Raw genomic sequence first — 12,466 nt, forward strand, 5'->3', positions numbered from 1 at the left:
CATCAATGTAATATGATGTTGTGACAGGTATTTGTAGCATGTTAGTTCTGTAATAAACTTCAAGTTGACCTGCATTATGGATATCATCAGCATAAGTGCATTGGGACTGGTACCGATAGCATAAAAACATTCTTTTGTGAAATGAGCATTTCAGCTGTGACAAATACCTCTTTGCAATCTATGTAAAAAGATGATTGGATGTTTGCTTGGAGACGATAAATTATTTACTTTATGGATTATAGAGTATCAGAGTTGAAGTAAGTTTATAGCCCTAATCAATTTCAGGTTTCTGATGAGTTTTGCTGTCGCAGTTGCAATGCTCCTTGATTAAGTTGGAATGCATAGCCTGAAGCGAAGCTTCTCTTCATGATTTGAAAGTTCAAGGCATGGTTTAAATCTGAACTACTGACTTTGATTCTTAAATGTTACCTCCTTCCCCTGAGTAGGATCCTGTTTATGTCAGAAGCAGAGTTCAGGACTTGGCAGAAGAATCCTTTAATTGAAAAATGTTCACAGAATTAATTTAAATGCAAATTTTTGGAGGGGGTTTTAAGTTTCAGAAAAGTATGTTTAGAGCAGTGCAAAGGACAGAATTAACCAGGGAGATCTAGGGACTATAAAAGAGAGGGTGGACAAAATATTGAACTCCAATCCAGTCCCAAAAGCTAGCAAATGATGCTTTAGATTTCTAGTTTCAGGGGAGTGCATTAAGACAACCCTGACTCCAATCATAGCGCCCTCAGAGAAAGATCCATTTCAGGGTGGATTTCCAAAGGTCCATTGTAACTCCCATTTTCTGTGGCCAGTTGTTCCCTGCTTGATATATAAGTGCACAACCTGCTTCTGAGATTGGTCCAGATAGTTTACTTTTTTGTTAAATTTAGATGTACATCGAAACACACAGTGAAACACACTTCCCCCTATAATTCCAGAGAACTGAGCTCTCCAGTCCTTTCATTAACAGCTACAGAATTCAATACCAACAACAACAACAACCTTCATTACATGGCACCTTTAAGTTAGTGAAACATCCCAAGGCACTTCCCAGGAGACTTAGCAAAGAAGAAAATGATACTGAGGCACAGAGGGAGATATCAGGATGGGTGACCAAATGCTCAATTACAGGGATAGGTTTTAAGCAGGAGAGAGCTGGAGAGGTTTAGGGAGGGAATTTCAGGGTTCAGGTAGGGCCCAGGCAGATGAAGACATGGCCACCAGTGGTGGAGTGATTAAAACTGGGGATGTTAAAGAAACCCAAATTAGAAAAGCCCAGAGATGTAAGGCAGTTTGGACCGGAGGTGGTCACAGAGATATGAGGAGTAAGGCCCTGGAGAGATTTGACAATCAAGATATGAAAATTTTATATTTGAGGTGTGACTTTAATCAGGAGCCAGTGTGGGTCAGCAAGTCACAAGGCAAGGGAGCAGAAGTAGGCCAGTTGGACACAGAGTTTCAGCTGAATGAATGTTTAGGAAAGGTGGGAAGTCAGCCAGGAGTGTGTTAGGAATGGTCTGTTTTAGAGGTAACAGAGGCTAACTGGAGAACACCCAGAGAGGAGGTTTAAAGGGCCTTGTCTCAGTGATTGTGTGAAGTGAAGCCAAGCCAGGTGGAGAGAGTCAGACATTACATATTGGAACTGAAAGGGCGCTCTGTCTGGATTTGCTTTCCATCTTATTAATGTTCTGTAGATGGATGTACGGGCTTCTATAAACAGAGGCCAGAGTTTATTCTGTCAAGTATCTCAACAGCTATTGAATTAAAATCAACGGCCGAACAGCCAAATACGAGAAAAATATTTGAGGTACAGCAAGCTTGGGTCACTGGTTTTGGAGCAAACTCACAGTGAAGCTGATTGTTGGCCTGCCTGCTTCCACTCTTAATGGAAACAAATTTTTCTCACACAGTAGGTAAGTCCATTATTGTTCCAGCTCTGAATCCTGAGCTACCTGTGGATCTGAAGCAACAAAGTTCTCACTCTGTTGACTCTAAGGGGCCTAATGGAAAGAAGTTGGGGTAGTGCCAATTTCTAACAGCATACAAAGCTGCCCAGGGTTTACAAAATCATTCACTTCACTCACAGGGCACAACTGGGAAACAATGAGGGTGATGCTCTTGAGGAAGGCAGAGTCTTGCCCCAGATTCAAGTTCAGGCATGTTGTGGGAGGAAGGCGGAGGGAGATTTATTCCGCACCTGGCCCACTTAGCATGAAATTGAAAGAGGAAAACACTGGATATTGATGGTGTTGCCATTGTTCCTGGGCTCTGGTGTCACTCTACATGGGTTCAGATGTGATGCTTTATTCTGGCTGTCAACATCTGCTGATGGGTCAGGTTCCCAAATTCAGCATCCACAGCTGCTCGCTCTCGCTGCTTCCTCAGTGTGTTGGCTCCTGTGATCCTCAAAGTTGTGGAGCTCATCTTCATCTCCAACTTTCCTGCTGCTACATACACCTTTTGAAACACCAAGCATGGTGTCACTGAATTACTATTTGATTCAACCTTGCCTAGACCTGAGGCCAGGTTTGCATGGTGAGTGAATGTTCTTGGCCTGGGTCTGTGCCCTGGGCCTGGCCTTGGGCTGCATTCTGGGCCTGGGAATGTGGTTCGTGAGGCGGGCCTATGCCCATGGCCTTTCACCTTGGTTTCTCAACTTGAAAACTGCACAAAGCTCTGCCTTCAAAGCCTCCAGTTTGCATTTGGAGAGGACAGCTGTGAATGGGGGCAAGTCTCACAAGTGGTGAGGGACAGCAGCATAGAGGTTGAGTTGTGGGACTGTCAGTATAAAATGTGCAGAACAAATTCATTGCCCAGCTGGTTCTCATCCTGCATTTGTTTCCAAGTGACCTGAACCTTTGATCTTTATTGTGTTTTGCAGGTAATGACCATCTGCGTGCCTCCAGCCCCTCGCAGCCTGGAACTTGTAAGTACCCTGGCAGACTGGGCCACCAAGAATCACCCAGTGCATGGCCTGCTTAGCTGAGCCAATGCTTATTGCCAAACTTTATCAAATTTAATGTCCCAATGAAGGGTCTCAGCCCGAAACGTCGACTGTTCATTTCCCTCTATAGATGCTGCCTGACTCGCTGAGTTTCTCCAGGATTCTGTGTGTGTTGCTCCAGATTTCCAGCATCTGCAGTCTCTCTTCTGCCCCCACTGATTTAATTTTGTGTGAGCCTATAGGGCCTCAGAACATCAATGTCAATGCTTGTCCCCCATTACCTGCCTCTTGGCCCTCTTGCCCATCTGTCTTGGAAACGTGAAATTTTCCATCTGCCTGAGGCATTGCCTCAAAGTATTTATATAAAACACCTGGGCATATAACTTAGATGGCAGTGACAGCCAAAAGACACTGAAGTCTGCAAGACGCTGACACTAACCGGAGCTTTGCTATGGGACCATCAGCACAATCTGTCCAATATCTGGCCATAGTCACGATACTCCAAAAGAAAGAGCAACTCTGTTGCAGGTACAAGGTTGAGAAATGAATCTTTATGGCCTCCCTCATTCAATAGGACGCAAAAGCCAATCACTTAAGTACTGGTAAAGCAAGCAGCCTTAAGTCTCTGTTGATTTTGTTATTGTGATTTCCTATAATTTTACTGCTGAGAATAGAGCACCCTGCCCTGTCAGTACTTGTGGCGAATTCAATTGGCAGCAGTTTGATCCCACATCAGGAGTGTGGCAAAGGCCTCATACTGGTATCAAATTGAAGGTCATCTTTTCAGGAAACAAACCAGATTGTGCACATAAGTTTATTTGGTCAGGCAAATGCTATTTACATTGCAAACAGTGGCGAACCATCAGCAGGGTTTAACCGTTTATTCATAAAGCAATTAAAGGCAGGCACCTGTATCCTTTTGCTTATTTACAAGCAGCAGCCCATTCTGTGTACATCACCATTATCTGTAATCAAAAGCTGCTGGTTTTAAATGCAACAGTAATGAAAAAGGGCACAGCCTGGCTTCTCCCTCATGATGATGTGTGAGTAAACACTGTAAAATGAGCCCTTCTGCTGTGTCAGCCTCCTGTCTCTCTGCATTGACTAGTTTACGTGGTGCTTTCAGCTCAAAAGCTGTGGGGCAGGTTTCAATCCAGGTTGTGTGGCCCAGTTAACATTCCCCTCACCTGAACCTGTCGGTTGGAATTTTAACCTGCTCCTTTTGAGCAGGTGATTGCTGGTGGACTGCAAGGCACTTTTTAGCATGGTCTATAATCATTTCATTCAGCCCCAACCACGGTTTTAACCCAGAGAAGCAATTTTGGGTTCTCAACCTGGGCCCAGAAAGGTAAGCTATTTTTAATTCTACTTTTGTTTACTTGTGAGCCAGGAAGAGACCTTGGGCCTTCCCCCTCCCCCCACCCCGGCAATGCCCTCCTGAAACTGCTCCATCCTTCCATCTCTAACTCCAAACCACTTAGCTGACTGTCTAGTATTGCTCCTCTGGGTCCCCTGGTTACTTATTCCCACAGCCAGCCAGGAGCTTGTGCTACTCTTTGGTCTGCGGCCTTGAATAGATGAAGGGCAGGACTTAAAGGCTCTTGAGTTCAAGTTGTGCTACAAGTCTCATGATCTCCTTGAGGCCTCCCCATAACACCTGCCACCAGGAGTTAAAGGCAGGATTTGCAGAACTGAAACTGGCACTCAATGCAAGCTAGAAAACTAGGCCTCCAATCTCTGGACTTCAGCAGAATGAGAGATAATTTCATTGAAGCTTACTACAGGCTGGATGCTGGGATGATGTTTCCCCTGGGTGAGGAGTCTAGAACCAGGAGTTAAAAGTCTCAGAATAAAGGGTAGGCAATTTATGACTGAAATGAAGAAAATTTTTTTTACTCAGAAGGTGAATCTTTGGGTTTCTCGAAGACTGTGGAGGTTCACTCATTGAGTATGTTCAATACAGAGGTTGATGGATTTTTGGATTTTAAGGAATGAAGGGATATGGGGATAGGGCAGAAAAATGGTGAGTTAGAAAATCAGCCATGATCTTGTTGAGTGGTGGAGCAGCTCAGGGGGCAGAGTGGCCTACTCCTGCTCCTATTTCTAACTGTCTACACATTGGGGATAATTATTCTGAGAATATTAAAGCATAAATATATAGAAAAATAGAACACTGTTCTCCTGTTATTCCCTTTCTTTGTCCTTCTTGCCACTCTTACATTTCGCCCCGAGACATGTCTTTTTTTTGGGCCTTTTCTCCCTGAAAGCTTCCATTATCAGTCATATCAATTCTCCTTCCACTTTTGCTGCTCTGCTCCCAATGGCCATTTTGGAGGCTGGATCACATATTGCAGAATCGGTTTAATGGCTGGTTTGCCAGCCTGTGATAAACTGAGGTGTGGAAGATTGACAAGGTGGCCAGCCAATCCTTGAGTTGAGCATTGCACAAGCTACTAGTTACTAGTTACTAGTTACATTCAGTTACTAGGTAATATGGCAACAAGCTCCTCGGAGCAGAGGAGGCTCAGCAGAGATTTGATAGTGTTCAAAGTCATTAAGAATAAATTAGAGGAAGTATTTCCAGTGGCAGGAGGGCCAGTAATCAAAACACCAAAGGTTTAAGATAGTTGGCAAAACCAGAGGGGCAATGAGGAGGGTTTCTGTTTACAAGTGAGTTAATGGGATCATAGAATAATAACGGCACAGAAGGACGCCATTTGGCCCATTGAGTCTATGCCAGCTCCATGGAGAGCAATCCACTCAGTCCCATTCCCTTGCTCTTTCCCCAGAAATCCTTCTTTCTCCAGCACCTTTACAATTAGTGTCATAGAGTGATACAGCACACAAATAGGCCCTTCAGCTCACCGACTCTGCCCTGACCATCAACCACCCATTCACACCAATCCTACATTCATCCCATTTTATTCTCCTCACATTCCCATCAACTCCTCCTAGATTCTACCACTCACCTATATACTCGGGACAATTTACAGCAGCCAATTAACCTACCAACCAGCATGTCTTTGGGATGTGGGAGGAAACCAAGCACCCAGAGAAAGACCACATAGTCACAGAGAGAACTCCACACAGGCAGTACCCAAGGTCAGGATCAAACCTGTGATGCAATAGCTCTACTAGCTGCGCCACAGTCCTGTCCCTTTTGAAACTCCAAATTAATGTTTCCAGCACCTGTAAGTGAATTCCAGATAATCATCGCTCTCTGCGTAAAATAGCTTTCCCCTCATTCCCCCTTTCCCCCTTGGCCAAAATTTCACCACTGTGTCCCCTAGTCCTTCAGTTCTGTGTGATCGGGAACACCATCTGAAAGGCAGGCGGAAGCAAATTCAATAGAAACTTTCCACAGGAGATTGGATAATTATGGGAAGGGTGATGAAGGTAAAGTTACTGGGTTTACAGGGAAGTGGGACCGATGGGCAACCTCTTCTGATGAGCTGGCACAGCTATGATGACCCCCATTGGCCTCTGTGCTGTATTATTCTCTGATATATAACAGTTGCCCCAATGAATAACCTGTTGCCAGTTCCAGCAAGCCAGCAGACTCTGGACAAAGGCACCCAGAGGGTTAACTCAGCCTCCTCATCTACCAGTGTTGGTGCATTGAATGTTGAACAAGCAGTGGGCTGCTACTCTAATCTTGGATCAAGCTGATAACTTCAGTAGCTGTGGGTGGGCTCCCCAGGCCTGTTTTGTGAGGCAGAAGCACTCCATGCATCCCTGGTTTTGATTTTAGTTGCCATACACAGCCTTGAGAGTCCAAAGTAGGAAGGAAAGCATGAGTTGGGGAGGCTCCATCCACCTTCCCTCAGCTGAGAATTTCGGCGGCTTTGTCAGTGCTGCTCACCAAAGGCCTGCCCTTGAGTTAGCCCCATGTGGCAAGACATTTATACAAATGGTCATTCTAAGAATATAAAGAGGTAGAATCAAGAAGAGGCCATTTAGCCCCTCAAGCCTACTTTGCCATTCAGTAAGATCCTTTCCCTTGTCCACTTTCCCATCCAATCCCCAGATCTGAGGCTTCTGCACTCTTTCCAGGGAATTTCCAGTTAAAGTGAACTATAAATCCATAGGGCATGTGGAAAGTTTCAGAGTGACCTGTGCAATCCTACACATCCACTGAGTGCACAGCTTCACTGACACCTATTCCTCAACCAAACAGTGTCCCAACTAATCTCCTTAACTAAAAACCACCTGGGACCCTTAATATGTTCTGTCAATACAGTGTGTGGGCACAAGCATCTTAAACTTGTTTGCTTCGTGGAGCAGTTTTTTAGTTTAGCAGAGCATAGTGGTTATGTTATTGCACTTGAATCCAAGGGCCTGGACTATTAATCTGAGGACCCGAGGTTCGAATCCCAGCACTGCAGTTATTTAATTAACTGAATTTAAATCTAAAATTAAAAAACTGTTCTTTGTAATGGTAACTGTGGAACAACTGAATTGTTGTCACATCTGGTTCCCCCTGCTGTGCTCTTGCAAGCCACTCAGTTCATGGGTCAGTTAGTGATGGATGGGTCTTGCCAGTGACTCCCACTTCCTGTGAAGGAGTAAGTGAAATGAAAACAGAATATTCTAGGGCAACATTCTTGTATCCTATGTTTTTCTTTTGAAAAACATATTCAATCATGGGATATTAGTGTTGCTGACATTTATTGTCCATCCCTAATTGCCCCTGAACTGATGGTTGTGTCATGTACATTTGGTGGGTCTGGAGTCGCACAGAGTCCAAAGCAGGTGAGTCCTCTGAAGGACATTAGTGAACCAGATGGGTTTTTTGATCATTCAGTTCCCAAGATAAACTTTTAATTACTTTTTTTGTAAGGTTAACTAGAATTTAAGCTCCACAACTCCACAGCTGCTATGGGTGGATTTGAACCTTTATCTTTAGATCACTGCTGGTTACTAGTCCAGTAACTTAGCAACTACACTACATAACCTACCATTAGAGCAGCTGTGCTTTCCGGCAAGAGGATGGTTCACCGACGTCACTGCAACATCTTCGTTCCATTGCGTTGGCCCAGAGCTCCCCAGTTGGACCCCCAGCATCAGCTTCAACTTGAGAGTCTTTCATTGGAGAACACTGCGAGATTGATAAATATTTGGCCTCTTTAAATGTTTAAATTTACCACTGGGTCACATTCAGCACTAGAACTTTGCAGAAAAGTTTGTTTTTAGACGTAAGTAGTAATAAAAATCCCTGTGATGCACAATATAATTCTCCCAGGCAAAAGGCAGGAGGGTCCTACAAGATGTTTTTTTTCCTCTCTCTATAAATCTTCTGGGGTCTGTTTTCTGACTCTCGTGCTGTGTCACTTCTGAAAATTACAGGACACTCCTGACTTCTCTTCCCTTTAGAAGAGAGTAAGAGAGTGAGGTGGTGGGGATGTTTGGGAGTGGTGGTGGGGGGAGGTGGGTTGGTGCAGAGTGGGTCAGGGAAATAAGCAGACAACATTTCTGTCATGTTATCGGGCCTGGATGGATGCCCAGAATCAACTCAATGTGGATTCCTGTAGGATAAGGGCTAGTTTTGTTGATGCGTCAGTTAATAGTTTTCCTGTTTCCGATTTCCCATAGCCAAGAAAGGGTACTGGAACAGTGAAGAACATAGAGCATTTGGTGAGTAAAATAAAGTGAGTGTGTGTGTGTGTGAGTGTGTCTATCTTTGTGTGTGTCTGCGTGTATAAAAGACTGTGGCAATGACATGTGCCCACATGCTTATGTGACGTATCAAGTGCTGGAGGCTGTTATCTTTACAAGTAAATAAGATTCTTTCACAGAGTAAGTGCCCCAGGTTTCTTCACATTCTCCTTAAATATGTTTTTAACTATATTTATGTAACAAGGATGGTGCAGCAAAAACTATAGGCAGACTTCAAAGGGTTTTAGTTGTTCTCCAAATTGTATGTTCTCTTTTTTTTATCCCTTTTTTTCTCCTTTCTGTTAATGTTTTGTTTCAGTGTTGTCTCTGCTGCTATATAATGTTTATTCTTTCCTGGTGTTTTTGTCCATTCCATTTCCACAGTTTAGGTAACAATGAGTAATGTTTTTTTGATGAGAAGTGACAGGCATCAGTTTTTTAAGATGTGCTTTGGCAAGGATCATCTTTCCTGCCTGTGGCACTTTCAGTGCGCAGCTGACCCTGTGTAAAACCCAGGGCTGTGCGGAAGGATCTTCCATCCTTCCGAAACATGTAAGATTTCTGGGGTGTTGGTCCAGAGGAGGGGTACAAGCCTATGCCAGTGTCAGTGTCTCTGTCATGCAGAAAATTGAATAAATGATTCATTTTCTAGCTTGGAAAGCTCTACATGTAAATCTGCCCTCTCCAGTGGAAGCTAAAGATCCCATGACACTATTTTGAAGCGTTCTCCCTTGTGTCCTGGCTAATATTTACTTCCCAGTCAACATCCCTAAAACATGGAGAGTGTGAGGAATAACTTTTGTATGTGGAGAGTGGTTATAGTCTGGAACTCACTGCCTGGAGGGTGCTGGGAACAGAATGAATTGGGGAATTCAGAAGCAAATTGGATAGGCACTGGAGGGAAAATAATCTGCAGGGCCACAGAGAAAGAATGGAGGAGTGGGATCAAAGAGATTGCTAGACAAGGAGGCCACCTTAGACTTGATAGGCCGAATGGCCTTCTCTTGTGTCAGAGCAATTCCACGGTTCTCTGCAGAGACCATTATTATCTCGTTGTTTCAGTGAGCTAGCTGAGCACAAATTGGCCAGCACAAGAGTGGCTGGACTTCGAAAAGAACTCTGTTGCCTGTAATGCACCTTGGGATGTGCTGAAGTCATAATAGGTCTGTCTTTTCAGGAGGAACAGGATAGAAATTCTGTAAACATGTGGCCATGAGTCTGTATGTCCCTCTCTTGGTCTTTGGTTCCTTGATTCGCTGGTAGGTTAATTGGCCACTGTAAGTTGCCCCAAGTCTGTAGGTGAGCTGTAGAATATGAGGAGAATAAAGATGGGATTAATGTAGGGCAAGTTTCTGTGCTGTATCTCTCCATGATTCAATGAAAGTTATAGCTGTACAACACCGGGGGGTGGCAGGGAGGTGGGGGGGGGGGGGGGTGGTGAGCTGCTGCCATTGCTTTTACACTTCCAGCCCCTCAACCTTCTTGCATCTCCCTGCCCAAATCTCTATCCATCAACGCTGCTTTCTTCTGATGAACTCACATAACAAGTATTTGATTTGTTATGAGCTTTCCCTGGTTTAGCTGGAGACAGGCCCAAATCTGAAATATGATACTCCCTTCACAAGAATGACTTTGCCAGCTCCCAGCCCACACAGTTGTGATAAACAATATTAAACATGAAGAGATCAGAAAAATGTTTTCAGTTATCGCAATGGCCTCATACAGTAGATGTTTTTCCACATTCACTGGTTGAAATAAAGTTCTTTTTTTCTATGTAGGGGTCAACAAAATCTTTGAAAAGTGCCAGTCAAAGGAACACTCTGCCGAGGTAAATAAGTCAATTTGTTGAAGCATTCATTTGAAAAATAGATAATTGAAGGAATGAAGGAACTTATGAAGTTTTCAGAAGGCATTGGGTGGTGCATGATCTGGAACACAGCTTGCTCCCTCTTCAGGGATGCCAAGAACTCAAGGCCTCAGGGTTACAAAGAGAATTAATACTCATCGACAGGAGCCAACATTGAAAGACTCTTTATGAAAGCCAGGGTGATAATAATAGACATTGCCATCGTGTTTTTCTGTGCCTGGGAGGTTTGTAATGCATGCTTAATTGAATTAGAAATCTCTACCTCTTAAGTGTTTGGAATGTTCAAAATTCAAAAGGAAGATGATTGGATTTGCTTTAAGATGGGGAGAGTATCAGTTGTAGCTCAGTGGGTAGTGCTCTTGCCTCTGTAGCCCCAATATTATTTTATTTCAAGAATAGACTTTATTCAAAATAAAAAAGTATATACAAAAGAAGAAACAGTGCAAAAGTTTTACATTCATCTGTAGCTCCAATATTGTAGGTTCAAGTCCCAATCCAGAGACCTGAGCGTTTAAATCTTAACAGGACAGCACTGAGGGCTTGTTGTCTTTTGGTTGACATACTAACCTGAGGTCTGCCCTCTCGGGAAGATGTGAAAGATCCCATGGCACAATTTTGAAGAAGAGCAGGAGTCCAGTGTCCAGTGTCCTGGCCAAAATTCATGATTCAATTAATATTGACAGTTTTAGCAATCTGGTCATTATCATATTTGTTCTCTGTGGGACCTTGCCAATTGGATGCCATGTTTCTGACATTACAATGGTGCCTGCACTTCCGTAGAACTTCATTTGCAGTAAGGTGTTTTGGAGGATCCTTAAAGGCATGTGTAAAGTGCTATAGAAATGCAACGATCTTTAAGATGGTTGGGGGGTAGGGGGAACAGGAAGGAACAGGGAGATGTGGGTGGTTTGAAGGGAGGAGCTGCTTTTTGAGCTATTGCCCATGTATGAGACCATTGTGTGTGAGACTGGAGTCACGTGTAGCCAAACCAGACAGGATCTCTTCCCAGAACGATATCAATAATCCTGTTGGGGTGGGGATTTGAACTCATGACCTCTGGGTTCCTGATCTGGTGCAAAAGCCACCATTCACTCTGATGTTTCTCACCCATTGCAAGTTTAGCGCCTGCTGCTGCTGAGATTGTGACCCTGGCTTGCTGTTTTATTTTAATCAGGAGTTTTAGCGTGGACCACGTCATGGAGAGGAACTACGATTTTGACTTGACATACATTACAGAGCGAATTATTTCAGTCTTCTTCCCATCGGTACTCGAGGAACAGCGATACCGCAGCAACCTGAAGGAGGTTGCCCACATGTTGAAGTCTAAACACGGAGACAATTACTTGGTATGTGTGGCTATTCCAGTATGCACCCCTCTTGCAAACTGCAGTGGACTCCAGACACCAGGGTCACTCTGATCACACACAAGAGTTACACTTTGGATTCAGTGATGCAAAGTAGGATTTAAAAGAAAAAAGCTCATTTAATTTCTTGAGAGTGGCGTGTTACTATTTCCTGACAGTGCTTTATTGCTCTTTCAGACTTTTCCTCCTACATAAGAATATAAGGAATTGGAGCAGGAGTAGGCCATAGATGTCCAGAAATGTATCAACCTCTGTTTTGAATAAACACAATGACCAAGCCTCCACAGCTTTCCCCCCCACCCCCCAGGGGTAAAGAATTCCAGAGGTTCATCATCCTCTGAGTGAAGGGATTTCTCCTTATCTCTGTGCTAAACAACCCACTGCTTATTCTCAAACTGTTTCTAGACTTCTCAGTGAGGGGAAACATCCTCCCTGCATTGAGTCTCTGAAGAGGAAGAGTATTAGAGTTCGAGTTCTTCTTTCTCAAAGGGTGGTGGAAGCAGAGTCTTTGAATATTTTTAGAGGTAGATAGATTCTTGATAAGCAAGGGGTGAAAGGTTGCTGGAATAAGCATGAAAACGGAGTTGAGCGTACAATCAGATCAGTCGTGATTTTATTAAGTGGCTGAAGAGGCTTGAGGGG

The 12,466-nt window shown here is 43.9% G+C and overlaps 1 protein-coding gene across 14 annotated transcripts in view; it reads left to right on the forward strand.

The window, feature by feature from the left end:
• The window catches only part of LOC127567065 (tensin-2-like), a 190,163-nt gene that overhangs the window by 98,188 nt on the left and 79,509 nt on the right, over positions 1-12,466 (forward strand). For all 14 annotated transcript variants that reach the window (XM_052009740.1, XM_052009741.1, XM_052009743.1 and 11 more), the window contains 4 exons: positions 2,876-2,920; positions 8,531-8,572; positions 10,372-10,421; positions 11,635-11,806. In XM_052009740.1, the coding sequence (XP_051865700.1) occupies positions 2,876-2,920; positions 8,531-8,572; positions 10,372-10,421; positions 11,635-11,806 (309 nt within the window). The remainder of the gene's footprint in view (positions 1-2,875; positions 2,921-8,530; positions 8,573-10,371; positions 10,422-11,634; positions 11,807-12,466) is intronic.

Source organism: Pristis pectinata, chromosome X (assembly GCF_009764475.1).
Source record: "Pristis pectinata isolate sPriPec2 chromosome X, sPriPec2.1.pri, whole genome shotgun sequence".
Lineage (NCBI taxonomy): Eukaryota > Metazoa > Chordata > Chondrichthyes > Rhinopristiformes > Pristidae > Pristis > Pristis pectinata.